At 43.2% G+C, this 27,619-nt stretch overlaps 2 protein-coding genes across 6 annotated transcripts in view; both read left to right on the top strand.

The window, feature by feature from the left end:
- The window catches only part of cacna1bb (calcium channel, voltage-dependent, N type, alpha 1B subunit, b), a 122,159-nt gene extending 98,677 nt beyond the window's left edge, over positions 1-23,482 (top strand). For 2 of the 5 annotated variants that reach the window (XM_020053508.2, XM_020053507.2), the window contains 17 exons: positions 390-392; positions 583-702; positions 1,045-1,110; positions 2,413-2,504; positions 2,643-2,793; positions 6,704-6,831; positions 8,350-8,446; positions 10,577-10,682; positions 11,036-11,143; positions 11,503-11,663; positions 11,819-11,961; positions 12,136-12,268; positions 13,864-13,974; positions 15,441-15,479; positions 17,194-17,455; positions 18,640-18,863; positions 19,133-23,482. In XM_020053508.2, the coding sequence (XP_019909067.2) occupies positions 390-392; positions 583-702; positions 1,045-1,110; positions 2,413-2,504; positions 2,643-2,793; positions 6,704-6,831; positions 8,350-8,446; positions 10,577-10,682; positions 11,036-11,143; positions 11,503-11,663; positions 11,819-11,961; positions 12,136-12,268; positions 13,864-13,974; positions 15,441-15,479; positions 17,194-17,455; positions 18,640-18,863; positions 19,133-19,666 (2,478 nt within the window). In that variant the 3' untranslated portion in view covers positions 19,667-23,482. Of the gene's footprint in view, positions 1-389; positions 393-582; positions 703-1,044; positions 1,111-2,412; positions 2,505-2,642; positions 2,794-6,703; positions 6,832-7,584; positions 7,682-8,349; positions 8,447-10,576; positions 10,683-11,035; positions 11,144-11,502; positions 11,664-11,818; positions 11,962-12,135; positions 12,269-13,863; positions 13,975-15,440; positions 15,480-17,193; positions 17,456-18,639; positions 18,864-19,132 lie in introns of all 5 variants that reach the window. The other 3 variants (XM_020053510.2, XM_020053509.2, XM_020053511.2) reach the window with 2 other exon arrangements.
- A 368-nt stretch (positions 23,483-23,850) lies between these two features.
- The window catches only part of si:ch211-196i2.1 (collagen alpha-1(I) chain), an 80,359-nt gene continuing 76,590 nt past the window's right edge, over positions 23,851-27,619 (top strand). Inside the window, exon 1 of the mRNA XM_010877645.3 lies at positions 23,851-24,241. Within this exon, the coding sequence (XP_010875947.3) occupies positions 24,121-24,241 (121 nt within the window). The 5' untranslated portion in view covers positions 23,851-24,120. The remainder of the gene's footprint in view (positions 24,242-27,619) is intronic.

The following is a 27,619-nucleotide window of genomic DNA, read 5'->3' as shown; positions in this document are numbered from 1 at the left end:
ACACTGTCATGTGTCCCTCAAAAACACTGCTAAGCAACATAACCTCTTTCTAGGTGCTCACTTGAATTTAAGGGTAATCACACCTAAAACAACAATGTAAAAAAAAATGGCACCTTAGCAGTTGTTGTTGAAGTATCGCTATCGACAAAAAACATAAACCATTTTTTTGGGGATTTTGAGAACAAACTCTTGGAAATAGTGGGGAAAAACTGAAACCTTGAACAAAAAAAGGAAAATATGTTTGTGAAGAAACGTAATCAAGCAAAAAAAAGTCAACTGGTTGATTTTCATCTAGCTCTCTGGTTTTCACGCTTTCTTTTTCTGTGTTTCAAATTTTCTGCTGTCGTTGCCGACCTCTGCCCCCTCTCTGACACAATGGGCCACTCTAGATGGTAAGTGGCTTTCCTTGTTCCTGCTGCTTTTGTATATTCCCTTGGCATCTAGAGTTGTTCTCGGTTCTAACCTTTTGTCTCCACCTGACTGAAATGTAACCACCTAGGATCAGCTTCATTGAGCTCCCTTGCTCTCCCATTCTGAGTGTAACCCAGATAGATTTGAATGGCCAGTGTGTGTCTCGTCCAGCAGAACAAACTGATCAACTTGAGTTTCCTGAGGCTGTTTAGGGCGGCCAGACTCATCAAGTTGTTGAGGCAGGGCTACACCATCCGAATCCTGCTGTGGACCTTTGTCCAGTCCTTCAAGGTCAGTCAATGACCCCTTGACCTCTGACCCTTCACCCCCAAGTCAGAATAACACTCTTTCTTTCTCCGGGTGATGTTCGAGTTTAGACTTTACTGAAAGCATATCCGTGTTTTTATTTGGAGTCTTAAATAAGTAGTTTGTTCTTTTTACCAAGAGTGGTTCATTCAAATGAGGGTATTTGTGGATGCCTAGTGTTAAAAAGTGTCTCTTTAATTACATTGATTGTGTACTCTTCCCTGTCTGGGATACAAATATGTGATTAAGGAAATCAACCATGTGGGTCAAATTGTATAATTTGACCATTAAGCCTTGCTGGGCTATGTTTGTGTTTTCCATTACCAGGCCCTGCCTTATGTCTGCCTCCTCATCGCTATGCTCTTTTTCATTTACGCCATCATCGGCATGCAGGTGAGTCATCATGGTACAGATCTATACACACACATTCACACATCACACACCAAACAGTCTGTCAATAGCCTCTGCCCCATGGGGTAGACACAGAGAACCTGGGTCTTTTACAGATGGAGCCAACCTTTGGAGTTGATTGCTCATTTAAAAGGCAACCAAGCTGCTAAATTGTTTACACTAGATTAGTGTGGCATAAATCAATGGCACTTGTGCTCTGTTAAAGAGCCATTGTTCCAAATTAGTTTTGTCATTGTCTAGATAACTGTAGTACATACATATTGTTCTGTATAACATAAGCACATTCAGTCCACTGCGCTGCTGTAGTGTGCTGGTGTTTAAAGGCAGAATATGAAATAGGCGGTGTTGTATTTTTGTTGCGCCTGCAACTGAGGCAGTCCTGTCCCAGAGGCATGTGAATAAGGGAAGAAGGCCCTGAGGGTGTTCTGTTCTCAGTGGCAGTTCTCTCTCTCTCACACACACACACACACACACACACACACACAAACACATGTATCTTTCTATCTCTGTGGGCACCAGAAACCCAGAAATCTAACCTTAGTTCAGATGTTACACAGAGTATAACCTCCGTCATTGTTATACCTCCGTCACCCTCACACACACACATTAGGTTTTACTCTTCTTCTGTTTTCCCTAAAGCAAAGCCAAATAACCCCCAAATGTCCCCCAAGGATATTCTACTGTATATGTTCAGCATTTTTCTCTCCGTGTGGGGATTCCTTTTGCTTTTCTCCTATATTAAAACATGGCACATACATTGTGCTTTTAGAGATAGCATAACATTATATAAAAAAATTACTATTAATTAACATGGACAAAACATTGAAGGCATGGTCAGAAGCATATACTGTCTAGATTAAACTTTGAATCTGTAAATATGTATTTCAACTGTTAATGAATTTGAATTAATTCATAGGATATACTCCTATCGCTCATATTGCTTCATGTCATATGCCTACTACTTATAACATAATGCATAAATGTTGGATTAATTGCGTTGTGTGTATTCTATCCCTATATGTTGTCTACCTTTCGCAGCAGCTTTATACCGGGTGAATTATGTGTCCTGTACGTGTACTTTACAATACAAGCCGTTCTGATTCTGATTCATTACATGGAATTAAAACTGATACAATCCGCACTAGTTGCTCTAACCACTTCTTTTTGTTAATCCTAATGCTAGCTCACACATTATCTGTGGTCTAAATGGCACCCTATACCCTACATATAGAACACATTTTGACTTGGTGAAGAGCGGTCCCCTGACACCTTTGTCTTTTTTAGGTGTTTGGAAACATTGAGCTTCATGAGGAATCGGCCATCAACCACCACAACAACTTCCAGACATTCTTTCAGGCTCTGATGCTTCTGTTCAGGTGGTCATGCTTGGACATTCTTAATTTCTCTTCCTACAGTATATTAGACTTTTTGTCACATCTCTTTCTATTCTTTGTCTATAAATGTGAGACATTTTGTTCCTGCTTCTTCCGTGTGTTTCTGTGTGGGTCCTGCAGAAGTGCAACAGGAGAGGCGTGGCATGAGATCATGTTGTCCTGTCTGAGTAACCGGCCATGTGACAAGCTGTCCGGGTCAGGAGGGAAGGAGTGCGGCAGTGACTTTGCTTACTTCTACTTCGTCTCCTTCATCTTCCTCTGCTCCTTTCTGGTTAGTATAGGCTACAGGCCATTACAAATTATAATAATTTCCTATGTCCGATCAAGACCAATTATTAGCATTACATGACCATTCAGTCTGCAGATACAGTGGGGAGAACAAGTATTTGATACACTGCCGATTTTGCAGGTTTTCCCACCTACAAATCATGTAGAAGTCTGTATTTTTTATCATAGGTACTCTTCAACTGTGAGTGACGAAATCTAAAACAAAAATCCAGAAAATCACATGATTTTTAAGTAATTAATTTGCATTTATTTCATGACATAAGTTTCCTGTAGTTCTTGACCAGGCTTGCACATACTGCAGCAGGGATTTTGGCCCACTCCTCCATACAGACCTTCTTCAGATCCTTCAGGTTTCGGGGCTGTTGCTTGGCAATACGGACTTTCAGCTCCCTCCAAAGATTTTCTATTTAGTTCAGGTCTGGAGACTGGCTAGGCCACTCCAGGACCTTGAGATGCTTCTTATGGAGCCCCTCCTTAGTTGCCCTGGCTGTGTGTTTTGGGTCGTTGTCATGCTGGAAGACCCAGCCACGACCCATCTTCAATGATCTTACTGAGGCAAGGAGGTTGTTGGCCAAGATCTCGCGATACATGGCCCCAACCATCCTCCCCTCAATACGGTGCAGTCGTCCTGTTCCCTTTGCAGAAAAGCATCCCCAAAGAATGATGTTTCCACCTCCATGCTTCACGGTTGGGATGGTGTTCTTGGGGTTGTACTCATCCTTCTTCTTCCTCCAAACAAGTTGAGTGGAATTTAGACCAAAAGTCTCTATTTTTGTCTCATCAGACCACATTACCTTCTCCCATTCCTGCTCTGGATCATCCAGATGGTCATTGGTAAACTTCAGACGGGCCTGGACATGCGCTGGCTTGAGCAGGGGGACCTTGCGTGCGCTGCAGGATTTTAATCCATGACGGCGTAGTGTGTTACTAATGGTTTTCTTTGAGACTGTGGTCCCAGCTCTCTTCAGGTCATTGACCAGGTCCTGTCGTGTAGTTCTGGGCTGATCCCTCACCTTCCTCATGATCATTGATGCCCCACGAAGTGAGATGTTGCATGGAGCCCCAGACCGAGGGAGATGGACCGTCATCTTGAACTTCTTCCATTTTCTAATAATTGTGCCAACAGTTGTTGCCTTCTCACCCAGCTGCTTGCATATTGTCCTGTAGCCCATCCTAGCCTTGTGCAGGTCTACAATTTTATCCCTGATGTCCTTACACAGCTCTACACAGGAAGGTGAGGGATCAGCCCAGAACTACACGACAGGACCTGGTCAATGAACTGAAGAGAGCTGGGACCACAGTCTCAAAGAAAACCATTAGTAACACATTAAGCCGTCATGGATTAAAATCCTGCAGCGCACGCAAGGTCCCCCTGCTCAAGCCAGTGCATGTCCAGGCCCGTCTGAAGTTTGCCAATGACCATCTGGATGATCCAGAGGAGGAATGGGAGAAGGTCATGTGGTCTGATGGGACAAACATCGAGCTTTTTGGTCTAAACTCCACTCGCTGTTTTTGGAGGAAGAAGAAGGATGAGTACAACCCCAAGAACACCATCCCAACCGTAAAGCATGGATGTGGAAACATCATTCTTTGGGGATGCTTTTCTGCAAAGGGGACAGGACCACTGCATCGTATTGAGGGCAGGATGGATGGGGCCATGTATCGCGAGATCTTGGCCAACAAACTCCTTCCCTCAGTAAGAACATTGAAGATGGGTTGTGGCATGGTCTTCCAGCATGACAATGACCTGAAACACACTGCTAGGGCAACTAAGAAGTGACAGCCCCGAAACCTGAAGGATCTGGAGAAGGTCTGTATGGAGGAGTTTGCCAAAATCCCTGCTGCAGTGTGTGCAAAGCTGGTAAAGAACTACAGGAAACGTATGATCTCTGTTATTGCAAACAAAGGTTTCTGTACCAAATATTAAGTTCTGCTTTTCTGATGTATCAAATTCTTCTGTCATGCAATAAAATGCTAATTAATAACTTAAAAATCATACATGTGATTTTCTGGATGTTTGTTTTAGATTTCGTCACTCACAGTTGAAGAGTACCTCTGATAAAAAGTGGGAAAACCTGTAAAATCGGTAGAGTATCAAATACTTTAAGTCTGGGAATTGGGGCACAGAGAAATGGCTTCTGGAAAGGAAAGAAAAAATACTGATAATGCAATTTGGTATTGGTAATTTACAAAGCTGTACGGCTGGTATTCGTAGAATTTTAACATTAATAAAACCAAAAAAAATTGTTATTCTATTTAATAGCCATGCTCAACTACAATAATTTCTCTGTAATGTTTTTTTGGTGATGAACACTTTGTGATGGTGGAGGCATTATGATGGTCTGGGGGTGCTTTGGTGGTGGAAAAGTGGGAGATTTGTGCAGGGTAAAAGGAAGAAGGAGAGGGAAGGCTATCGCTCAATTTTGCAACGTCATGTCATACCCTGGGGACGGCTCTTGATTGGAGCCAATTTTCTCATACAACAGGGCAATGACCCATAGCACAGCTCCAAACTTTACTAGAACTGTTTAGTAGTGATGGGCATTCAAGGCTTCACTACCGTTCTTCTAGCAGCATGATATAATGCTAGCAGAGCTAATTTAGATTAAATGTTTTCGATGTGTCCATCATTGAAATATATGAGGCAATATCATTAACAATCTAGTACATGTCCATTCCAGTGTTGTTTTTGTCTGTTCTTTTTTACAGAATATGTAGTTAACTATATTACTTGTAAAGTTCAATGATGGCTTTTATTTTGAAAAGGAAAATCTGAGTGTTACCAGCATAATATCCTGCTGCTGAAATAACGCTAATAAAGCCTCATTTGGCCATCACTACTATTTAGGGAAGGAGCAGTCAGCTGGCATTTTGTCTCTAATGGAGTAGCCAGCATAGTCATCGGATATCAACCCTATTGAGCTGTTGTTGGAGCAACTTGACTGTATGGTACATAAGAAGTACCCATCAAGCCAATCCAACTTCTGGGAGGTGCTTTGGGAAGCATGGGGTGAAATCTCTTCAGATTACCTCAACAAATTGACAACTAGAATTCCAAAGGACTGCAGGGCTGTAATTGCAGCAAATGACAAGTTGAAGTAGACAATTATTATTTAAATTAAAAATAATTATTTCTCACCTTGTCAATGACTATTCATTTAGCTATACTTCCTTTTCAAACTCATTTCATGTATGTTTTTATGGGAAAAAATTACATTTCTAAGCGATCCCAAACTTTTTAAACTGCAGTGCATTTCAGAGCGGTTTGTCAATGCCGTGTGAAGAGTTTGTTTAAAGATGTTTTAAAGAATGTGTGTACAGTGTAGTATCTACAGTATAAGTGTGTTAGTTTGCTAGCTATAGTGAGTAATTTTTCAAATGACCTAACAATATGGAAACATTCCAATCAAACAATCCATTCAATGCAGAATATGCACAAGCATACACCACATGAAATCCATTGATGATAGGAATACTGATATTGTATTCTGCAATAGCTTTTACAGCTTTCCAAGAAAATACATCCCTTTTTAGAGGTTATATATACAGTAAATTGGTATTAAACCTGTAAAAGCTATTATTATATTTATATGACCATATTTTCAGATCCTAAGTAATTTGCTAAATATTTTGCAAATATTATCTTTACTGCCTTTAATTCCAATTTGGATTTCTCACTGACCAAAATTGCCCATTCTGGAGCTTTGGTTAATTATGATATAGTCTCTCCATTACATCAGTCCACCAAGTGACCCAAATATTATTTGTCACCTTCTTTTTAGTCAGTTGAGTTCTCACTGTCTCTTATCCAGCGTTGTTGATCACAGTATGACCACAACTTGACCACTGCAATGGGAACTCCCACCTCTCCACTTCCCTTTGCCTACCTCCAGATGCTCAACCTGTTTGTGGCAGTCATAATGGACAACTTCGAGTACCTGACCAGAGACGCCTCCATCCTGGGGCCTCACCACCTGGACGAATTCATCCGCGTCTGGGCTGAGTATGACCCTGCTGCCTGGTACGTGACATTCATGCAGGTGAAAAGAGCAGACAGTCGAGTGAAAGCTTCAAGACAGCGATATTTTTTAGGTTTTGGGGGAAAGAGGTAAAGGAAGAATAAGGAGAGGTACTGAAGTAATCGTGGTACAGCAAAGTCAGCATCGAGAGATAGACGGTTCTAAATTACAGTAGGATTATTCTATGGGTTTTGTCAACGTTTGACCGCCAGGGAGGGATCTCATTTGAGCAGGGCTGAGTGACATTAAGCTGGGACATGGAGTGCCAACTTGGGTCTCACAGGCAGACTGATGCATGTAAATCCATGGTTCGGCTTCGCTCAACTCAGTTCGGCGTCTGTTAGTCTACTCTTGCTAAGCTGACGGCCGTAAAGCTTCTCTCTTGTCTGTCCTTGTGGAGGATGTGGAAAGTATTTCAATCTACCAACAAAGCTTCATCTATTTTAATTTTTATTCCAGTATACCTCAGACAACATTGAGAAATACTAAAACTCAAAGAGCCGAAGAGTTTACTTCAGAGTAAGATACAGCAGGATGACAAATGGCACCTTATTCTCCATGGTACACATTTGGATGGTAGGGATTATGGTTCCATTTGGGACATGGATGTATAACCTCCCAGTGTCTCTATAGTCATGCATTACCATAATATATTTAACTTCACTATATGTACAGGTGTTGTTTTTTTTTGGAGAGTATAGAGTACATGGCTGTATTTGTGTCCTAACCTACTCTAACCTGTCTATCTTTTACAGCGGAAGGATATGCTATCAGGATATGTACAAATTGTTGCGTTTTATCTCGCCTCCTCTCGGCTTAGGGAAGAAGTGTCCTACTAGGGTGGCCTACAAGGTTTGCAACCACACACGCCCTTAAATCACAAGGGGATGTGGAAGTGAAGGGTGAATGACTGTGAATGTCTCCTAATGCCAGAGATTCCTTTTCACACACACCTCCCGTACTAATCGGCCGGCGGGTAACCATAGCAACTAACGGAAAACAATGGCACAATGTACAGAGTCTAAATCCGGGCCTACTGACGAGGCTTCATCAGACACAGCCTGGAACAGGCCTACCCTGGAAGCCCCAGGGACGGTTTGAACAGAGAGTGATTTGAAGCTCGTGAAATTTGTGCGCTTTGTTTTCCGATGTTCAGTTGGTTCCTGCTGATGTCTTGTGGCATGCAGAAACAGAGGACATCTGAAGAGTGAGGCAACCACCTTCCCCTAAACACACAGTACAGATGTATAGACAGGTGTCCCAATCTAACCTCATGATCCTGCCATCCAGACAGATGGGAGACACCCTCCTGTTCCGTCCCTGGGATCCATCCGTGTATCAGGCAGGATGAGCCACCCTGACATGCACTCCCACTTCCCTGGAAATCTCCAATAACACAGATTTCTGTTTTGTCATGCTCATTCGGGCAATTCTGTCTTCCCTTCTCCATCCTTACCTGGATTCCTCCATCCCCCTCTCTGAACCCTGTGGTTCCTGTTGTGGCATCTCTCCCTGTGAAGTGGCCGTATCACCTACCTCGATATGTACGAGATGCTCCGCCACATGTCCCCTCCGCTGGGTTTGGGAAAGAAATGCCCGCCTAGAATCGCCTACAAGGTAGTGCTGTTCCCCTTCGTCCCCTTGGTCACTGACAGCAGTCTCCATCTGACCCTGTTGATCCCCAACCTGCCATTTTACTCCTGGCTTCTGTCTGTCACAGCATTTTCCTGCTCTGCTCTTGTTGCGTCCTCGATGTTGATCTTTCTTTCTGAGTTGTTCTCTTCTGCCTTTAGTGTTCCGTGTCATGAAAATCAGTTGTTTTGGCCATTTAGGCTTGTTTTGTTTCTTTTTCATGAATATTAAGACCATTGACAATATTGCACTTTTACCGTGAAGTTAGTTTGAAAAAAACGATCCATATCTTACTGTAGACCTTTTTTATATTTTCTAACAAACGTTCGATCAATGCGAAAATAGATAATGAATGGGAAATTGCAAAGTTTTAAATCCCCTGCAGTCTTAAGGAGAAGTAATATGGTGAAAACGTTTCCCCTCTGGTGTCGGTTCTCCCTGATACTTCATGTGCAGTGTTTTGTGGCACCAGTTATGGAGCTTGTATTTCGGACCAACTCAACACTGGTTCAGTCCTCAGGTAAACTGTGTCTTGTTTACCTCTGAATATAGTACTTACTGTGAGTGGCTCCAGCATGTACACCGCTGTCGAAATGAATAATGGTTAAGACAGCCCTTGCCGTGCCCTGGATAAAAGCGTCTGCCAAGCGACTAGTTGGGTCTGACGTGTGTGACGTCTCCAAATATAACTCCTGCTTTTGACAGATGAATCGACAGGGATAAATGAGGTCTGCGCAGTGGGGCGAGGCTAGCCTTTTTTTTCATCTCCTTTTTTCCTGATTTCTTCCTCTCTTTGTCATCGTGGAAAATGCATCTTCCTCCCCTCCCTCCCCAAACACAGTACTTCCTCTGTGTCTGTGTTGTCCCTCTGTCACCCTCTGCTCATAACTCCTCATTTTCCGCTCTGGCTACGAGCTCAGCTTCACAATCCCTGCTAAATTACCTTTCAAGTCCTCCCAGTGGGGATTTTTCCTTTCTCTCATCTACCAGAATCCTGTGTGTGTGTGTCAGCATGAGTGTACCTGTGTCTGGTATATTTACGTGATGGCCTCACGTGTCTGTGATGCTGCTTCTCTGCAGTTGGCTCTACATGACATGTCGGGCCCTGCATCCATCTCCGCACTACCCTCCCCCTCTCCGCCTCTCCCCCTCTCCCCCTCACCCACTCTCCCCTGTGTTGCAACAGCTCCTGCATAGAAGGGCACTCTCTCCAACTTGGGAGTCTTGCTTGCGCACACAAACACACGCACAGTTCCCCTCCGTTTGGTTTGAAGACAATCTGACGTGTTCCGTCCTAGTCTTCCCTCAGTGAAGCATGTGTGTGTGTGTGTATCCTCATCCTGCCTCTATAGTGTGTGTCACTCTGTCTGAGTATCAAATGGCTCTTTATTCCCATACAGTACACTAGTTCTGCCTGCAGTCCTATAATCCCCCGGTTAAACGCTGTGCACTGTTTAGGGAATAGTATGCCATTTGGGATGCAGATCTATTACCGTGCTCTGCTATCCTACTCACAATTAAGAGAGGCTATGAGGAGGAGTGTGTTTATAGTAGCCATCGAATATACTCCTCCAGGGCTTTGGAAGCATGTTGACATGTTGGACTGTTTCTCAAATTTTTCACTCTTTGAGTCCACAGCATAATGAACTCAGCATGTTTTTTTTTCTCTCAGACAAATCCCTGACACATTCTGAGGAGGACTAATTAATGCACATTACTTTGATGTGCATGTCCCTGTTAATGTCCCTCTTCAGCATTGACCCAATACTATTTGCATGAAGTGTTGCTCTTAATCTCCCTCCTCTCTGGGATCTCTGGTGTGCTTGTGTTCCTAGGAAAGCTCTTCTGTGTGCTGGAATGCAACTAATCCAAGCCACTTGCTGTCAAGTGTCTCAGAACACTCAACACGTATCAACTCATTCCGCATGTTCGGTGTCCATATTAGGACGTTTTCAGTCTTTAGGACTGTACTGTAAAACCATATTTGTACACCAATATGTTCACATTGTTGTAAACAAAAAGCCAGCACACAGAACCTCTCCAAAGAGCTATGGATGATCATTTGCTAACATTGGTGTTTCAATGGACCCTCATAATGGTTTTTGGTCTCCTTAGCGACTGGTTAAGATGAACATGCCCATCGCAGATGACAACACGGTGCATTTCACATCCACTCTTATGGCTCTCATACGTACCGCACTGGAGATCAAACTGGCATCTGGTCAGTGGTCTTTAACCTCATCATCTCTACACACAAGCACTCTTCAAACACAGTAGTATAGCCTATTTGAAATATGACAGTTACTAAGAAATACAAAAATATATATACACAGAATCTATATTCTATTTTTATTTTCAAAAGTAGTGGTTGGTTTCCTGTCCTGCTAGGTCCAAGCCATGTGCATGTAGTGTCAACAGGAGGAATTCAGTTTAGACTTTCAGACCACTATGACAAATGGTGCATGCACAGAGAGGACCTGATCCTGGATGCTTAATGCATCTGAGCCCTGTTTGGGATGTGTAGGATGTTAGTATGGTGGTTCTGATGGACGGATCTAACATGTCTCTCATCAGGGGTCCTGGCCCAGCGCCTGTGTGACGTGGACCTGAGGAAGGAGATCGCCCGAGTCTGGCCCAACCTGCCTCAGAAGACTGTTGACCTCCTCGTCACGCCATATAAAAGTAAGCCAGGCTTGCTGCTTACATGTGAGTGCATGTCTTGTTATGTGTTTGTTTTAGAGAGTTTGATAAACAGGGCAAGACAGAGAAAGAGAGTAGAGCTAGCTGATGGGGACAGAAAAGACAGGCTTCAGAGCACGGAGCTTCACTAAAGCTCAATCCTCCCCTGAGTGAGTGTGTAGGCTCAACTGCCAGGCTGTCTTCTCATGTGTCAGTCTGCTCTGTGTATGTGGGAGGTATATTTACACACACACATGCACGCGAACACACGCAAAACCTTAATACAGTACAATCTTCTGAATTGTTGCCTCTAATGCCATCTAGTGGATGTAGAAAGAAAAGCACTTTTTCTCTCTTCCCAGATGATGAGTTCAATGAGGCCCTTTGCCCCTTTGTGGTAGTAAATCGCGAGCTGACCGTAGGCAAGGTCTATGCTGCCCTCATGATCTTTGACTACTACAAGCAGAACCGGGCAAAAAAACTGGAACAGCAACTGGGACTGGACTTCACCGGAACAATTAAGGTAATGTACCCGCACAGGCAAGAACGTATTGGGTCCTTATGGTGTTTGTGGGGGGGGGGGTATCAGTAATTTGTATTCTCCGAATCCATTTAATTTGCCTGTCAATGGATTGGTTTGGAAGAGTAATGTTCTCCTCTTGCTGTTTCTACCTGTAGAATAAAAAGGGTCCAGCCTTCTTCCGCTCCATGCCCATGACCCATGTGCAGGAGGTGACCCCAATCAACACTGCCAAGCCCCCGTCATTCTCCCAGCCCGATCCCCCTCCCTCCACCACCTCTCTAACCAATGGGGACGCAGTGTGAGTGCCCGCCCGTCTGCTTTTCCGAGCTGACAGTCTTGAGATACTCTCATGAACATCAATGGATAAGATTTACTCTATCCAGGTACTACAATAAAGGAGCTAGATAATGTACATAACATTAATATTGTAAAGAAATTTGGTGTGTTTGTGTGTATGTGTATGTAACTTCAGACCAGGTCCTAGAAGTGCCATAAAAGACTCAGTTTCAGGACAGCCGTCTCAGGAAGGCCAGTGGTCTGGCAGTAGAATGAGGCCGTTACCAAGGGGACAGTCAGAGGACATTCCTTGCTCCAAAAAAACTCAGGTACTAGTAAATATACAAACATAGAAATGCTCATTCACTCTTCACTTTCTGCTCCACCACTAGTTGTGCCAACCTCACCGATTATAGGTTTTAAGTAATTAATTTGCATTTTATTGCATGACATAAGTATTGGATACATCAGAAAAGCAGAACTTAATATTTCTCTGGGCAATACGGACTTTCAGCTCCCTCCAAAGATTTTCTATTGGGTTCAGGTCTGGAGACTGGCTAGGCCACTCCAGGACCTTGAGATGCTTCTTACAGAGCCACTCATTAGTTGCCCTGGCTGTGTGTTTCGGGTCGTTGTCATGCATCTTCAATGCTCTTACTGAAGGAAGGAGGTTGTTGGCCAAGATCTCACGATACATGGCCCCATCCTCCCCTCCATATGGTGCAGTTGTCCTGTTCCCTTTGCAGAAAAGCATCCCCAATAATGATGTTTCCACCTCCATGCTTCACGGTTGGGATGGTGTTGTACTCATCCTTCTTCTTCCTCCAAACACGGCGAGTGGAGTTTAGACCAAAAAGCTCTATTTCTGTCTCATCAGACCACATGACCTTCTCCCATTCCTCCTCTGGATCATCCAGATGGTCATTGGCAAACTTCAGACGGGCCTGGACATGTGCTGACTTGAGCAGGGGGACCTTGCGTGTGCTGCAGGATTTTAATATATGACGGCGTAGTGTGTTACTAATGGTTTTCTTTGAGACTGGTCCCAGCTCTCTTCAGGTCATTGACCAGGTCCTGCTGTGTAGTTCTGGGCTGATCCCTCACTTTCCTCATGATCATTGATGCCCCACGAGGTGAGATCTTGCATGGAGCCCCAGACCAAGGGAGATTGACCGTCATCTTGAACTTCTTCCATTTTCTAATAATTGCGCCAACAGTTGTTGCCTTCTCATCAAGCTGCTTGCCTGTTGTCTTGTAGCCCATCCCAACCTTGTGCAGGTCTACAATTTTATCCCTGATGTCCTTACACAGCTCTCTGGTCTTGGCCATTGTGGAGAGGTTGGAGTCTGTTTGATTGAGTGTGTGGACAGGTGTCTTTTATACAGGTAATGAGTTCAAACAGATGCCCAAGCCACCTCAGCTGACCCCTCTCGATGTGGAGGAGCAGCGGCTCTACTCTGAGCTCCTCCCGTGTGACCGAGCTTCTCACCCTATCTCTAAGGGATCGCCCAGCCACCCTGCGGAGAAAGCTCATTTCGGCCGCCTGTATCCGGGATCTTGTCCTTTCGGTCATGACCCAAAGCTCAAGATGCTTGGGCATCTGTTTCGGATGCCTCCGGAATGCCTTCCTGGGAAGGTGTTCCGGTCCCGTCCCACCGGGAGGAGACCCCTGGAAGACCAAGGACATGCTGGAGGGACTATGTCTCATACAATGTGATTTTCTGGATTTTTGTTTTAGATTCCGCCACTTACAGTTGAAGAGTACCTCTGATAAAAATACATTTGCTTTGTAAGTGGGAAAACTTGTAAAATCGGCAGTGTATCAAATACTTGTTCTACCCACTGTAGTTGTATGATACGCTTTGAAGAGCTATGCATCCCTACCTATGATATCCCAATGCAATGTGTTTGCTTGTTGTTTCAGGACTCAGTGGAGATGGAGCAGGCGGAGAACTGTCTTGACAGTGGGGTCTACTCCGGTCTGAATGGCCACGGCAGAGCAGCCTCCATGCCTAGACTGGACTCCCAGTACTATGTAAGTTATTCATCAGTCTTTGCCATGCTGTACCCCTGTACTGTCTGTTATAGGAACCAACCAGGACCCTGCCACAGCTGCCAACATGCTGCCTGCTCAAACAAAACACCACTGATTCTACGGATAAGAGGATGTCAATATTAGCGTTGTGCACTAGTACTCCTTCTCTCACTTCCCCGATTTTGATTCACCATGGCAACTTCTGACCGACTCGGGAGAGTTGAAGATCGATGCCTGTCTTCTTCCTAGGCATCTCTGCCGGGACGTTCTGCTTTTTCCCCCACACTGCACGCCCAACCAGGAAATGAGTCTGATCAGCCCAATTCACACTCGCTCAACTGATGACCTGCGTTCTCCCAACGTACCTGAACAGTAAGGCTGCTGACAATGCCACCCCCCACGGCAGGCTTTCCAGGCCAGTAGAAATCGTCTCATGGAGCTCCCACCTACTGGTCAGCCAGCAGGACGGTCAAAGCAAAGTACCTGCGAAGATGACAGCATTAACGCTTCTTCAGACAGTTAGCGATGCTTCATAATGATACTGTTGTGAGACACAGAGAGGTTGTCCGTGGGGAACACATAACGTAGAATCAATAGTGGAAGATGAAGTGGCAGAAAGAAAGAAAATAAAGGGCAGTAGGTAAAATGAATTAGTGAAAACAGCCACAGGCTAACTATGGCTGAGACGCCATCTGTCAGTGCACATCACATCATCCTGCTGACCTTGTGTGCATCCTAAATGGCATTGGGTTTAGTCTGCCACTTCTGACCAGCGACCATAACACTCTGGCCAAAGCTGGTGTACTATTCAGAACTTATGTAAGGTCTACTATTTTATTTACTGTGATAAACTATTACATGTCTCTAACTGTAGTGTGAACCCATAGCTGAGCTGTGTCCAAAACTATGATAATGCGGGTGTGTCTTAATGCAGAGTATTTGGCACACTACCCAATATAATGGTTTTAACAACTGATTATAATTTGATGTCCACATTGTGAAATGCAGTTCAGGTGGAAAAGTGTGTCGGAAATGGTGTTAAACATTATTACAACTATGCTCCATCTTTGCCATGCTTTACTTTTTATGAATGTTGAAAACATTTCCACTATTTTTGTTATTTCGTTTTGATCCATTTAGTCTCAATCAGTTTGTCACACAAACGTTATGATTATTGACGAGGTCTATATTAGGATTTTTTTTTTTTCGATAATTTAGCATTTCATTGTCTCCTGAGGTGAATGGAGTCTTGATTTCTTTTCTTCTGTTTGTTCTATTTCCAGACTCATTCCCATTTGTATAATTGGTTCATATGTTGAATATGAATCCTGTCTGTCTGTCTCGCTTTGCTGACTGAAGTCAGTCTGTCTCCCCATCCACTTTCACTCCTCCTCCCTCCCTGCTCCTTCTCCTCTTGATGCCCATGGCTAATGTTGTGCCTCCCTCTTGTGTGTGCTGTCTGATAGCGGAACCACCCTCGCCACCTACCTGGGACCTACCTGGCAGTATGTACACCTGTTCCGCCTCCCCCACTCTCTCTTTTCTTTCTCTTGCTCTGTATAAACCTTCCTTTCCATTTCTCTCTCATGCCTCTCTTTTCATGTCTGTGTAGGCCTATATGTGCTCTCTCCATTCCGATGCAGAGTTCACACGCTCTTTAGACATTAGCTATATTTGTGTGAGTCACCCACAGTAGAAATACTGTTGAGTGTTTTAGGACTATAAACTTCCCCCCTACATGCATTCATGTAAATAATATTTTGTAATTTCTCGCTGTTAAGTGATATATTGTGTGTGTGAGAATGTGTGTTTGTGTGTTGTTTCACTGGGTGGTATGTTAAATGTTTTAATGTTGGCAGGGAGTGGGTCTCTTGTTTTCCTACTTGGACATAATTGTACTGCTTTCTATTTCCGTATGTTGTTGTTATTGTTGTGGTTGATGTTGTAGAAACCTTGGACTGTAGCTACTTTTCAGGACTTGGTAATATGAACTCCTGGATCAAGCAGAACAAAAAACCTCAAGATGTGTACTTCAAAAATCAATTGAGTTATTTGGTTATGATCTACAAAATTACTTAGTGTTCTTTTGGTGATACCAGTTAAACGGTGAATAAAGAACAAAACTAAAATGAATGAAAATATAATAGTACCTTTATACTTCTGGGGAATTCTTGTAGGCCTTATCCAGGAGAATACTCTTTAATCTGTCAACTGTGACATGATGACCCCAGGCTGTGACCACCAGGGGGGGGTGATAACACAGGCAGAGCTCTTCGGTCAGATAAGAATCTGGTAGGGTGGAGACATTTCCTATTAAGCAACTACTATACAGTACTATCCCATGGTTCAGCATTTAGGGTTTTAGAACTGTCATCGTGCACTACTAATAGAGCACATTGACAGGTCCATTCATTTCCAGCTGTGTTAAACCTTTATTGTTCTCTTTAGCTTTGGTGATCAGGGCAACATCAGCTTTGTTCCAGACAAAGCAGAGCTTGTCAAGGTGTGAAAAATTGAATAGGAAATGTCAACACCCAGCTTATTCTTAGTACACTGGCAGTGTCTCCTGCTAGTTTTAACAACTTGTGCTGAACATTTTGTACGCCCAACCCCAAATCAGCTCTTACCCCCTATGCCCCTGTTTGTATTCCGACAGATTTAATTCAGTGGTGAATATGGTATTGTTCCAGTATATTGCCACGAGAGTGCCAAGGCTAGATCTCTTGCTTATGCTGAGACTCACAACAGTATCAGCAAGCCTGAACTAATGCCCTGGGACAGTGTTATTGGGAGTCATTTCTACACGAATCACATCTAGCCAATCCTTTTAGATTATTAACATGTGCCTAGGCCATAGGGGTCAATTGGTTCATTTGGGATTGGGCGGTGGTATGCCAATCAACAATGATGTTGTGTTCAAGATTAACTGTGCTATCAAAATAGTTGAGCGTTTCGGTCAGAAACGCTTGCTCGTTCTCGTCAGTCTCCTCGGCGCGTGTCTGAAGAGGTTGAGCGTTGCTCTCAAGCCCAGACGGTGGCGTCCAGTGGCTCTCCCGGTCTGCACTGTGTGTATACAGACGTTTGGTGCTTAGTGCTTCAGTCCTGTGTCGTTTTGGTTGTGCCGTTCTCTGTCACACTACCGCTACACTGCCACGGTAGCTGGCCCTCCATCTTATTTCCCACCTCTCACTGCTCTTCCCGTCCGCTCACTCCTCTCAGCCTATCGCTGACGTCAGTCCTATCAGACGATCAGCATCCACACTGGCGTCCCAGCGCCCCCAGGAGGTGAGTCTCAGGGACTACACCCTGGAGCGCCCAAGCCAGGCCCTGGCGCAGGCCACCTCAGGCCCAGGCCAGACCCAGGATAGACCCCACCACCATCATCACCACCACTGCTGTCACCGACGCAGGGACAAAGACCGGGAAAAGAAGCAGAAGTCACTAGACAGAGCATTCAGTGAGAAGCCTTCTAGTACAGCAGGTGAGAGAGGTTACACACATGGTGCATGCATACGCACACACGCACGCACGCACACACACGCACACACACACACACACACACACAGGTTTTTCTTATCACCATGTACTCACAGATTGACATGCATACCTACACAGACAGACAGATAAAGCAATATACAGACTCAAATACATTAATTATTCAGTATAAGTTGCCGCACTTCAAACAGATATTGGGTCAGGACACCTTTCATTCTCAGAGGCAAAGTGGGAGACTCAGAGACCTGTGTCTTGTTCTAAGGGCTTGGATGCCTTTGCATGGGGACAGAAATTCCTTATCGGATTACAGACCCGTGATCGGGTTATGAAGGAGTTTCACTTGTGCTTCCCAAAGGGCTTGTGCCTGGGATTTTGAGTGTCGAGCTTTCCAACTGCTCATTTATACTTGCCGTTCTCCTCTGTACTATGACTTGAAAAACAGTATAGCATGTTGGGTAAGCCGCTCCGCTAGAATCCCCCTTATGGGCCACTGGGCGACCACTCCACACCGGGTCAGGATAAACCCCTCTTTATTTCTAGTAAGGAATATCTCAGACTCAGGAATTCCTAGCCGCACGTAACAGAGGGCTAAAAGGCCAACTGGGACCTAGCCATTAAACAAGGACCCGACTGAGAATACTGGTCAGTGTGTCCACCGCTGACCACATGCAGTTCATCTGCAGTAGAGGTGGACGGTTACTGCCAGGGTGAGGGCTGGTTTTTGTGTTAGCACTGGAAGACAGCAGCAGCTGCTGGCCTTTAATGGGCAGATAAAAGGCCCCAATGGACAGGCCCAGTCAGGGGGATTTATGTACCCTCAGCACAGCAGAAAATCCAGAGAGAAGAGGGAGGGAGGGAGGGAGAATGAGCACAGAAGAGTGGGAAGATAAAGAGAGCTACATTCCTCTGCTCCAGAAACACAAGTAGGACAGGCCTGTTATATGAAGAGTGACAAGCAGCCACTTAAAGCTGTTTTGCTTTGGCAAGTGACCTTGGGTCCTTGAAAAGCATTATTTAAATCCGTGTATCACTGTAAGCATTTCGTAGTACATCTGACATGTCTAAGGGCCGCACACGCAAACACTGTATACTCCCAGTGAAGCATCAGTCCCTGTGTGTGTGTGTGTGTGTGTGTGTGTGTCTGTGTGTCTGTGTGTGTGTCCGCCCCAGGTTCTCCTGCAGACGCTCCGGTGGATGGCTGGTCAAGGGAACGGGCCAGGGAGCGTGACCGCAGCCGACCTCAGGAGAGGAGGCATCACTCTGCAGCCGGGGAGAAGCAGCGCTACTACTCATGTGAGCGCTACGGAGGCAGGGAGCACTGTCACACCAAGTCAGCCAGCCCCAGCCGCTCCACCTCCCCTGGAGTGACCCATGACCTAGGACTCCTCAAGCAGGTGAGCGGCACTGGGACTTCTGAGGTTAGCTGTTAGGACTGGTTCGGGGTTGGATTTTAGGACTGGTTCGGAGTGGGATTTTAGGACTGGTTTGGGGTTGGATTTTAGGACTGGTTCGGGGTGGGATTTTAGGACTGGTTCGGGGTGGGATTTTAGGACTGGGTTGGGGTAAGATATTAAGACTTATTTTGGACATTAAGTTCAGGGGGTTTGACAACCAATCCATCCCTTTGTCTTTAATACTCTGCTTGATAATCTGTCTTCCGCAGAGTGTGGCCGTGGGTAAGGGCAGTCAGGTCCTAACCACGGTGGCCAGCGCACCCTGCCGTGGGCGAAGACAGCTCCCCCAGACCCCCCTCACCCCCCGCCCCGCCGTGGCATACAAGACTGCCAACTCTTCACCCGTGCAGTTTGGTCCCGCAGGGCACCAGTCCCATCTTAGCCATGGCCTCTCGGAGCACGACGCCCTGCTGGAGTCAGGGCCCATATCCGTCACCTGTATTGGCTCGGACACCGACCTGAGCCCCCAGCCGCGGGACAACCCTCCACGCGGCCTCCCCGAGGATCCTGACGAATTTCAGGACGCTGTGAGCAGCCACGGGGGAGCGAGCCGCACCACCCGGACCGCTCCATCTGCCTCGGCCTCCCACGGGACTCCCGGGCCCTCTTCGGCACCTGCCCCACCGGGCCTGGCTGGGGTCCCGAACGGATACCACTTTACTCTGGGGGTTAATGCCAGTTCGAGCTCCAACAGCAGAGGGCCTGGAAGCTTCAGGGACAAGGAAGAGGATGACTGGTGCTAGCGTAGCCTGTCTTACCTAGCGTCCCCTTTCACATATCTGAAAGCGTTTTAGCTTGAACACTGAGGAACTCGCTCATCTTTTGCACAGGAGACAGTACCGTGTTGATGTCAGTTTCTGTGTGCTCCTAGGTGACCATGGGAGAGGGATGTTTTCCAATATGTGTAAAATATTGAGACAATTGAAATAAAAATAATTGGTTGTGATTTTTCCGCTTTTCTATAAAAAGGACAGACAACACCTGCTAAGACATTTCCTCTCAATTCCCTTCTTGCACTTAAATTAAAGCTTGTTTCGATGGTGTGCATAGTCCAGAGCACATGTGAAATCCCTGTGAGTGTTTTGCCTTGGTCAGTGAAATCATTGTTTTAGTAGAAAAAAATGACAAAATGTCTTCCTACTGTCTGTGGGGGAAATCAACCAAGACTGTGAACTGAGTTTCTTTGCAGGTTTGAACAGATACCAACCATTCTTTCCCCCTCTTTATCGATCTAAAATGGGGCTATTGCTTGTCTAAAGGACAAAACACACTGTGCAAACTACGTTAAAAGCAGTAGTTAGCTGTCCTATCACTTTTGAACCGAGAACATTGGCTGCCAGTTCTACATAATGAATCACCACTGTTAGTGGATCTACTGTGCATGGCCAAGGTTATTTATGATGTGTCTTGTCCTTTAATGTGTCTTCTAGCTCTGGATTTGAAATGAGAGGAACCAGGATGAGACCCAAGTGTTGATAAAAATGCACTATCACCCAATCCCTTCCATCTCTGCAGAAAGTCCTTTAGTATTTCTGAAACTCTTTCTGCAAGAGCTTTGGGGTTTTAACTGATAGAACCCTATATGTATTATAGTAATGACCTTAGGGATAGTATATGGTTAGGTATCTGCTGTTTTTTATTTTATTTTTGTGTCACCATGACAAAACACATAAGGACAGAATACTCAAATGTATTTTCTATGGAACTATATTAGATGGAATATCTTTTCATTATCTTATTTTTTGTAAATTGTACCTAGTGTAAATTGGGTGTTGTTGGGTAGGTATACTCTTTCTAACATATTGCTCTAGTGGCTAAATACCAAGTGCCTATCATTAAAGATGTGTTGTAAAGTTATAATACAGCCTGACTTTTCTGATGTATCAACTCTGTAGATGGTGGAACGTATGATGAGGCAAGCCAATACAGGATGTATGCTTATGCCTATGAGTAGAAATATACAGTGTTGGGGGAAAGTATGCTCCCTCTTTCTGATTTTCATAATTTCCACTTTTCAGCCAGTACCTAATATCAGATTTTTCATGTATTTAATTAACGAAGTTATGCAACAACCATTTCCTTTTGTGTAAAAAAGTCATTGCTCATTTACTTTGAAATGACTGGTTATGCCAACTTTAGCTGCAGTTACTGCAACCAAATGCTTCCAGTGCTTGGAAGTCTCGCAGAGGGTTGTGCAAACTTTGCTCAGGGCAGCCTGGGAAGGACGAGTGGTTGCCAGACAGGGCTGCCTTACCAAGTGACACTCTAGCGATTCTTCATGATAGGTCAGTCACTGCAATCTCAATTCTGGTTGTGGGCTGAGGTTCACCTCCATCCCATGTGTGCTGACGAAAATGTCCAGGTGGAGCAAGCAGTGTGGTAAGAAGCAGGGTGGATGGTCGAGATGTTCATCCAAGGACACGTTTTGATCTTTGACTCTTCCACACCTGCATTGGAGTGGCTGAAACATGACAAAGCCATAATAGTCAGTATAAAAAGAAAATCGAGGAAATAATAGAAATATCAAGGTTAAAACCAAGGTTACTTTTGAATAATGTCAATTATTTGGGTCTTGTCATGTCTTGCAAGGACCCAACATTGCATTAAATTGTAAGACCTGTATGGTAACAACGGTCAATCATAATAGTGTAGTTTAATGGTCAGGGGATGCTGCTTTTATGCCTGGACGACTTGCCATCATTAAAGACACCATCAATGATTCTCTCTATCAAACATTTATTAAAGAGAATGTCAGGTCACTTGTTTGTGAGCGAGACTGAAACAGACCTTATTCATGCAGCAAGATGATTATCCACAACACAGAAATAACTACATCCTAAAGGCAGAAAATAAAAACATAGAAATGTACTAGTCAAATACAAAACTTAACCTCAACCGGGATGTTGTGTCTGTTGCCTCATGCAACAGAAAATCAGAAAGGGGGCCAATACCTTTTCACAGCTCAGTGTTCACTTGTAAAGCTAATATATGTTTACAGAATTTAAGGACTACAGTATGAATTGCTCCTTTAGCAAGAACAGCTTTTTTGTTTGAATCACCAATGAAGAATGCAAAAAATAATATTCTTGTTTTGTAATTGTTATATACAATATTGGTATATAAGTAGGCTAGGTCAGAACTACAGATCCAAAGCAAGCAATGTAATGCATGCCAGGGTCTTGAACCTGTCAGTTGTGTCTGTACTTTTGCTTAGGAGTGTATACAGAGCTTTCGCCTTTCTCTTCCAAAAATATATAGCACTGCCAGAGTGAGATGGAAGGAAAGGTGGTTCCACAGAAAAAAAGTGCCATTTGAAAATAACATATTAAAATATCATGTTTAAAAACAATTGCCTCCATATCTATAAGATACCAAGTAGAGTCATTGTACAGTTTGCCTATGAATTCGATCACTTTTGCTCACATCTCATGGGCTTGTTTTCATCCAAATGTATTTCTTCTGAAGGCAGGGTGGCTTGAAGTGTTTTGCTAACTGATATATAGCCTACAATGTTGTGTATTCATAGGTATTGGAGAGTTGTGTTGACTGTTGAGTGATCAAACTAGGATTATGCAACAAGACAACACTTAAACTCTCTCCTGCCCTATACATTTATGTTCTGGGGTCTCTGGATTCAGGCTTTAGCATGATTGTGACCAAATTATACATAGGATTTATTTATAAATTTTTTACATTTATTTATAAAAAAAATGTAATATTTAGTATATTATGTACATTGAACATTTTGAGCATTTATGAAGACAGAATACATTTAATTATGTCTAATGGGGGATTTTAAGTTGAAGTTGATGGCATGTATCATAATCAGTAGAATGTGTTTGTTTTTATTGTACTGAATCAGAAATCGCATTATTTATTTTGTTTTATACATTCTAATTAATTGTGCAATCTATCTGATGGATTGTAAAAAGGTGAAGTGTTTGACTTTAAATCGGTCTTCAAATGTGAACATGGCTATTTGTAGGGGAAGATACAGTAGCACTGTAAATTGCAGGAATCTTCCTTTGGACTCCACTTGTCCCTATACGGTGCCATGGTGTGGAAGAAATTCATGTATTTCTCAACATTTGTGAATAGTCCTTTCTTTTTTTACTTCACCCACCCTTACCCAGATCCTAATTAAATAGGGTGTCAAATTTAAAACCACACCAGTTTGTCTCTTCATACCTCATCCTGTTTTTCTGTGGCTTTATTCCCTGGACATGTCATATGTGTGCATGTTTTGAAATGTATGTGCACGTGCAAAAAAGAAATGGATCTTCATAAACTGCATACTTTATACAATCCGTTCACTGGTTGTATTTGTTGAAGCTCTTTAATTCATATGTTTTTGGAAAGAAAAAGAGCTTGAATAACAACATTTATCAAAAGTGTTGAACTACAGTATATTTGAACCATTATACTCTGTGATTAAGTAGAAAAACGGTTCTCTTCTGAGGTTCTGGAGAAACTGGGTCCTTTGCTGCCTGATATGTTATATGACTGTCAAACCTACAGTCATTTCTATCATTACATTTTGTATGAATAGAAGTCCTTGAATAAAGACATGAAAATGAATAACGCCTGTGATTTAGCATATTTATTGGTTATATACCGTACGTGCTTAATAGTAACCTGTTGTGTATATATGTATTATAAGAGTGGAATATGTTTGTACTTCTGTAGAAGCTAATAATAATTAGATTTTATAAGATTGTCATGCATCATCAAGACTTTTCAGTCATTCTCAGAAAACTTGACCGAATGTTATTTGAATATACAAACTTGCCATAGGTTAGAAACAGTTCGTAATAAAAAAAGGACCATACAGAGCTTTCATTGGCTTGCACTGAAGGGGTGGGTGGAAATCTGTATGGAATATTTGCGCGCGAGCTGCACTGCTGGTTCTGGATGAGAGGTAGAAAGGTTGTCATATGCCTGTCTAGAGGTGTCTTAAAAATCAGGTCATGTTCTTTGCATAGACGAATACTTTCTGATCTGTAGTGATACTGTCTTTACTGACTTGTAAGTCAGAGGTTTTTGTGTGAGAGGAAGACCGTGGACTTCTGTAAATATGCATAGTGCTTCTGGATCTTTCTGCCTTTGCATAGCGTCCACTTGACGGGCGTATTTGTTTACCTGTCATACATAAATCAGCGTGAATTGTTTTTAATATTTTAAGACTTATTTTATAAAAATGTTACGCTTGGTGACAAAGTGGACGTGTTTACTTGGGCTGTTCAAAATCGTCACTGCCTCGGTTGATAGTGGATGGACCGACTCGGCGGGCGTGTCAGGGTCGGGGATGCTACCGACAGGTAGGCTTAAGTGCGGTGGTTTGCTTACATAAATGTGTGAATACATTTGATGAGTCAATATGTGTGCCTTAAATATTTCTCTCACTTTTGCTGCGAAGTGAACTTACAGCATACTTTTAGCTGTCATATATAGTGTGCTACATTGATTATTTTATTAATCTATTACTGAACGAAAGAAATTGATCTGTCTAACATGCTCATGATCTAATTTATTTGCCTCATGGAGCCGCTGTTGTTTAATACATTGAGTGTGCCCATCTTGTAATCTGATTTTCTGTCAGAAAACTATTACAGTACATTGAACTAACCAACTATTCTTAATTACCTCTAAATGAATCCTCAAATCTAGACTACCTTTTTCTGAAACATCCCTGAACAGGTGTGCTACACGAATGTGTATGTTCTGCCTCCAGCACAACCTTCGATACAGAGCAGATGTGAACAACTGCTTCACAATCATTGTCCCACGCTACTGCGTTTACAGCATAATCTTTCAAAATGAATTTATTTAATGTAGGATAGCCATACCAATGGCAGACGATTTTATTCTATCAATCAACTGGTCAGTCCGGCTTTAAACAACCATTTCTATTGCATTTGAACAAACCTCAACTATGATTAGTCTTATTTATTACTTTTAAGAATAGTACTGATTAAATAAATATATGTCTATAAACTACTTTTAAAGAGCTTAGAGGTTGAGCTGAGAGGGTGTAATCAAAACATTTGTCGACAACAATCACAGTAATAAAAGTTGTTTACCTGGCTTTAGGGTTCAACGCAAGTGCTTTGAAGTAAATGCTTTCTACCAAGTAAAAATGATGATGGCATTCAAACATTAGGTTTTTCATTTTTTCAGTTAATGTTTGAACTTGCATTTCTGAACATGTCTTACGTGTTTGATGGTGCAAATCGTACCAGCTGACGACGAGCAAAATCTCCTGGTACTGTTCTTTGTTTTGCCTGCGGTTCTCATTGAAGCATAATTTTTTATAAAGACAAATATGAACAGCCTTGGCTCACACACCTAGGTATGCTGCCAATATTTTAGTTTTCTATCTTGACGTTTTGACAATAATACCCACTGGCATTGCTTTGTGATAATGTACCTCTTTATTAGATCGTGCAGTAACTACTGTGAGACCTTTGCAGTGCCCATATACCTATTATAAGGGCACTCAGTGAAGATCAGGGCTCCTTGTAAGTTTGGGCACTGGGAAGTTCCTGAAGTAGTTTACAACACCATTGACAGGACAACTTTTAGTTCATCACACTTGAGATGATTTGGTGTTGATCCCATGGTGTTCCCATGGTGAGATCGATTACAGATGAGCTTTCTAACCAGGTTCAGCCTGTTTTTTCCAGCAGGCAGGGTATACTGGGACTGGCCAAATAATCACCTGGGCTGTTTAAGATTGTTTTTCAAATTCGCTGTTATCAAAATATCACTATTATCACATTTCCTTTGTTATATTTACTGTTTGTTGCCACAGACTTAAAGGGATGGAACAAAAGTTTGTCTGAGAAACGAGACCGAGCTAAGAGCTCCACTGAGACTTTTAAAGTGACAGACAAACCCTGGGGTATGTTGATTGAGTACAGTCCCATGTTTGGTGTTGAATGTTTTCACTGTATGTTTTGAGTCCCTGGTGCCTTTGGTTCCACAGCGCATGAAAGCTTTCTTTAAACAGGTTTTCATTGAATAAGTCGTTGATTATGTAATGTTAAGATAATAGTCCAGAGACAGTCATATAATCAAGCTTGTGAGGTGGTCACTTAGATATTTAGATTTTATTACTATTCCCTGTAATAAAAATAGCTTGGCTCACCTGGAGCTTTGTTAATTTTGTTGATACAAAGAATGACGACCAACCCAATAAAAGTATCAGCCTAAGCTGTGGTTGAGCTCAATGACCTAATGTAACTTTATCCCGCACAAAAAAAGTGGGTGGGCGGGGTGAGATCTGAGGAGTTATTTTCATAGCCTTTAACATAGAAAAAGTGACTAAACCCATAGCAATGCGCTTTGCGGTGGTGGTGACCTCATATAGCTGTCTGCACTGTAATTATGCTGCGGTTGACTTGTGGTGGCACCATGGAGACGTTGCTATGGTAGTGAGGTACTGTACATGAAGCCCAACAGGTACCCTCTATGATCTCCTGAGAATCAATCAACTGGTGCATATTAAATTTTTTAAGACAATTTATTATTGACAAGACAACAGTAACACAAACATGACATTCAGAAGCGTAAATATGATGTTTGGCATTCAGGTCAAAATAATTGATTGTTGCCACCCTAATATAACTACATCTGTATACAATCATAAGCATTTCATAGGGGTACCATTTGTACACAGTAGGTACTGATTGATAAATGATGAAATCAACTATTGTGAATTTTATATTGGACAAGTGCATTCTTTGACCAAAGGTGATACATTGTCTTAATTAAGCTGATGGTTTTCAAATCAAAGCTCCTAAAGTACTGATTCATCTGGTTGGCTTGGGTGCCAGTACAGCCCTAGTTTGGCTGCCCAGATTAAAGCAAAGCGGAGCAGAGTTGTCAGTGTACAATAAGCTATAGAAAACAGACGTTTCTCTTTGAAATGCCACTGTGACCCTTTTTCAAGCAGTGATATCTGACTTTTTACCCCGTCACTTTAAACCACATAGATGTGTATAAAAGAATGTGGCAAATGTGTTGAGCAAGTTGAAAAAGATACATTTGTATTCACTCAGTTGACATTAGCAACGGTGAATTAGTCAGTCCATTGCATTGGGACGATACCCTTTCATTTCCAGAAATAAATGAGCCATTACCATCACTACTTCAGAGGTGCAAACCACTGACCTTTGGCCTCTCTGATTTATTGTGTTAAGGGAGTTCAATCACTGATACGGCTGGGACTTTCTGGGGCGGCTGGAGTGTGTTAATGTAATGGACAGGGCCACCCCATGGCCATTATAGGCTCCCAGCTCTATACACAGCCCTTTGTCGCACACAATGAGGCTAAAGATTGGCCACTTTCACATTCAACACCATGTGCACCTGCATAAGCTAATCGCCTGGTCTGACTTTGCAAGATTACAGTGTTGTTTTAGTTAAACTACAAATATGTTTTCTGTCTTGCAATAGGGCGAGGGAAATGTGCAACATATGAAAGAGCATATTTATACTTATACTACCAAGTTTCATCTTTGTGTGATTGCAATCTCAGGGTGGGTTGACGTTGACCCACATGATGTGGAGATAATGTAATCACACAAGATTTATCTTCGGTCCAATCAGTCCGCTTGCTCGCTATGCTTATCCAGTGAATTGTCATCTCTCTGTCGTCCCAGGCAACCAGATCACAGGAGCGGCATGACCATGTC

Source organism: Esox lucius, chromosome 14 (genome assembly GCF_011004845.1).
Source record: "Esox lucius isolate fEsoLuc1 chromosome 14, fEsoLuc1.pri, whole genome shotgun sequence".
In the NCBI taxonomy this organism is placed as follows: Eukaryota; Metazoa; Chordata; class Actinopteri; order Esociformes; family Esocidae; genus Esox; species Esox lucius.
Note: the sequence above shows the minus strand (reverse complement) of the source record. Positions and strands in the feature narration are given on the sequence as shown.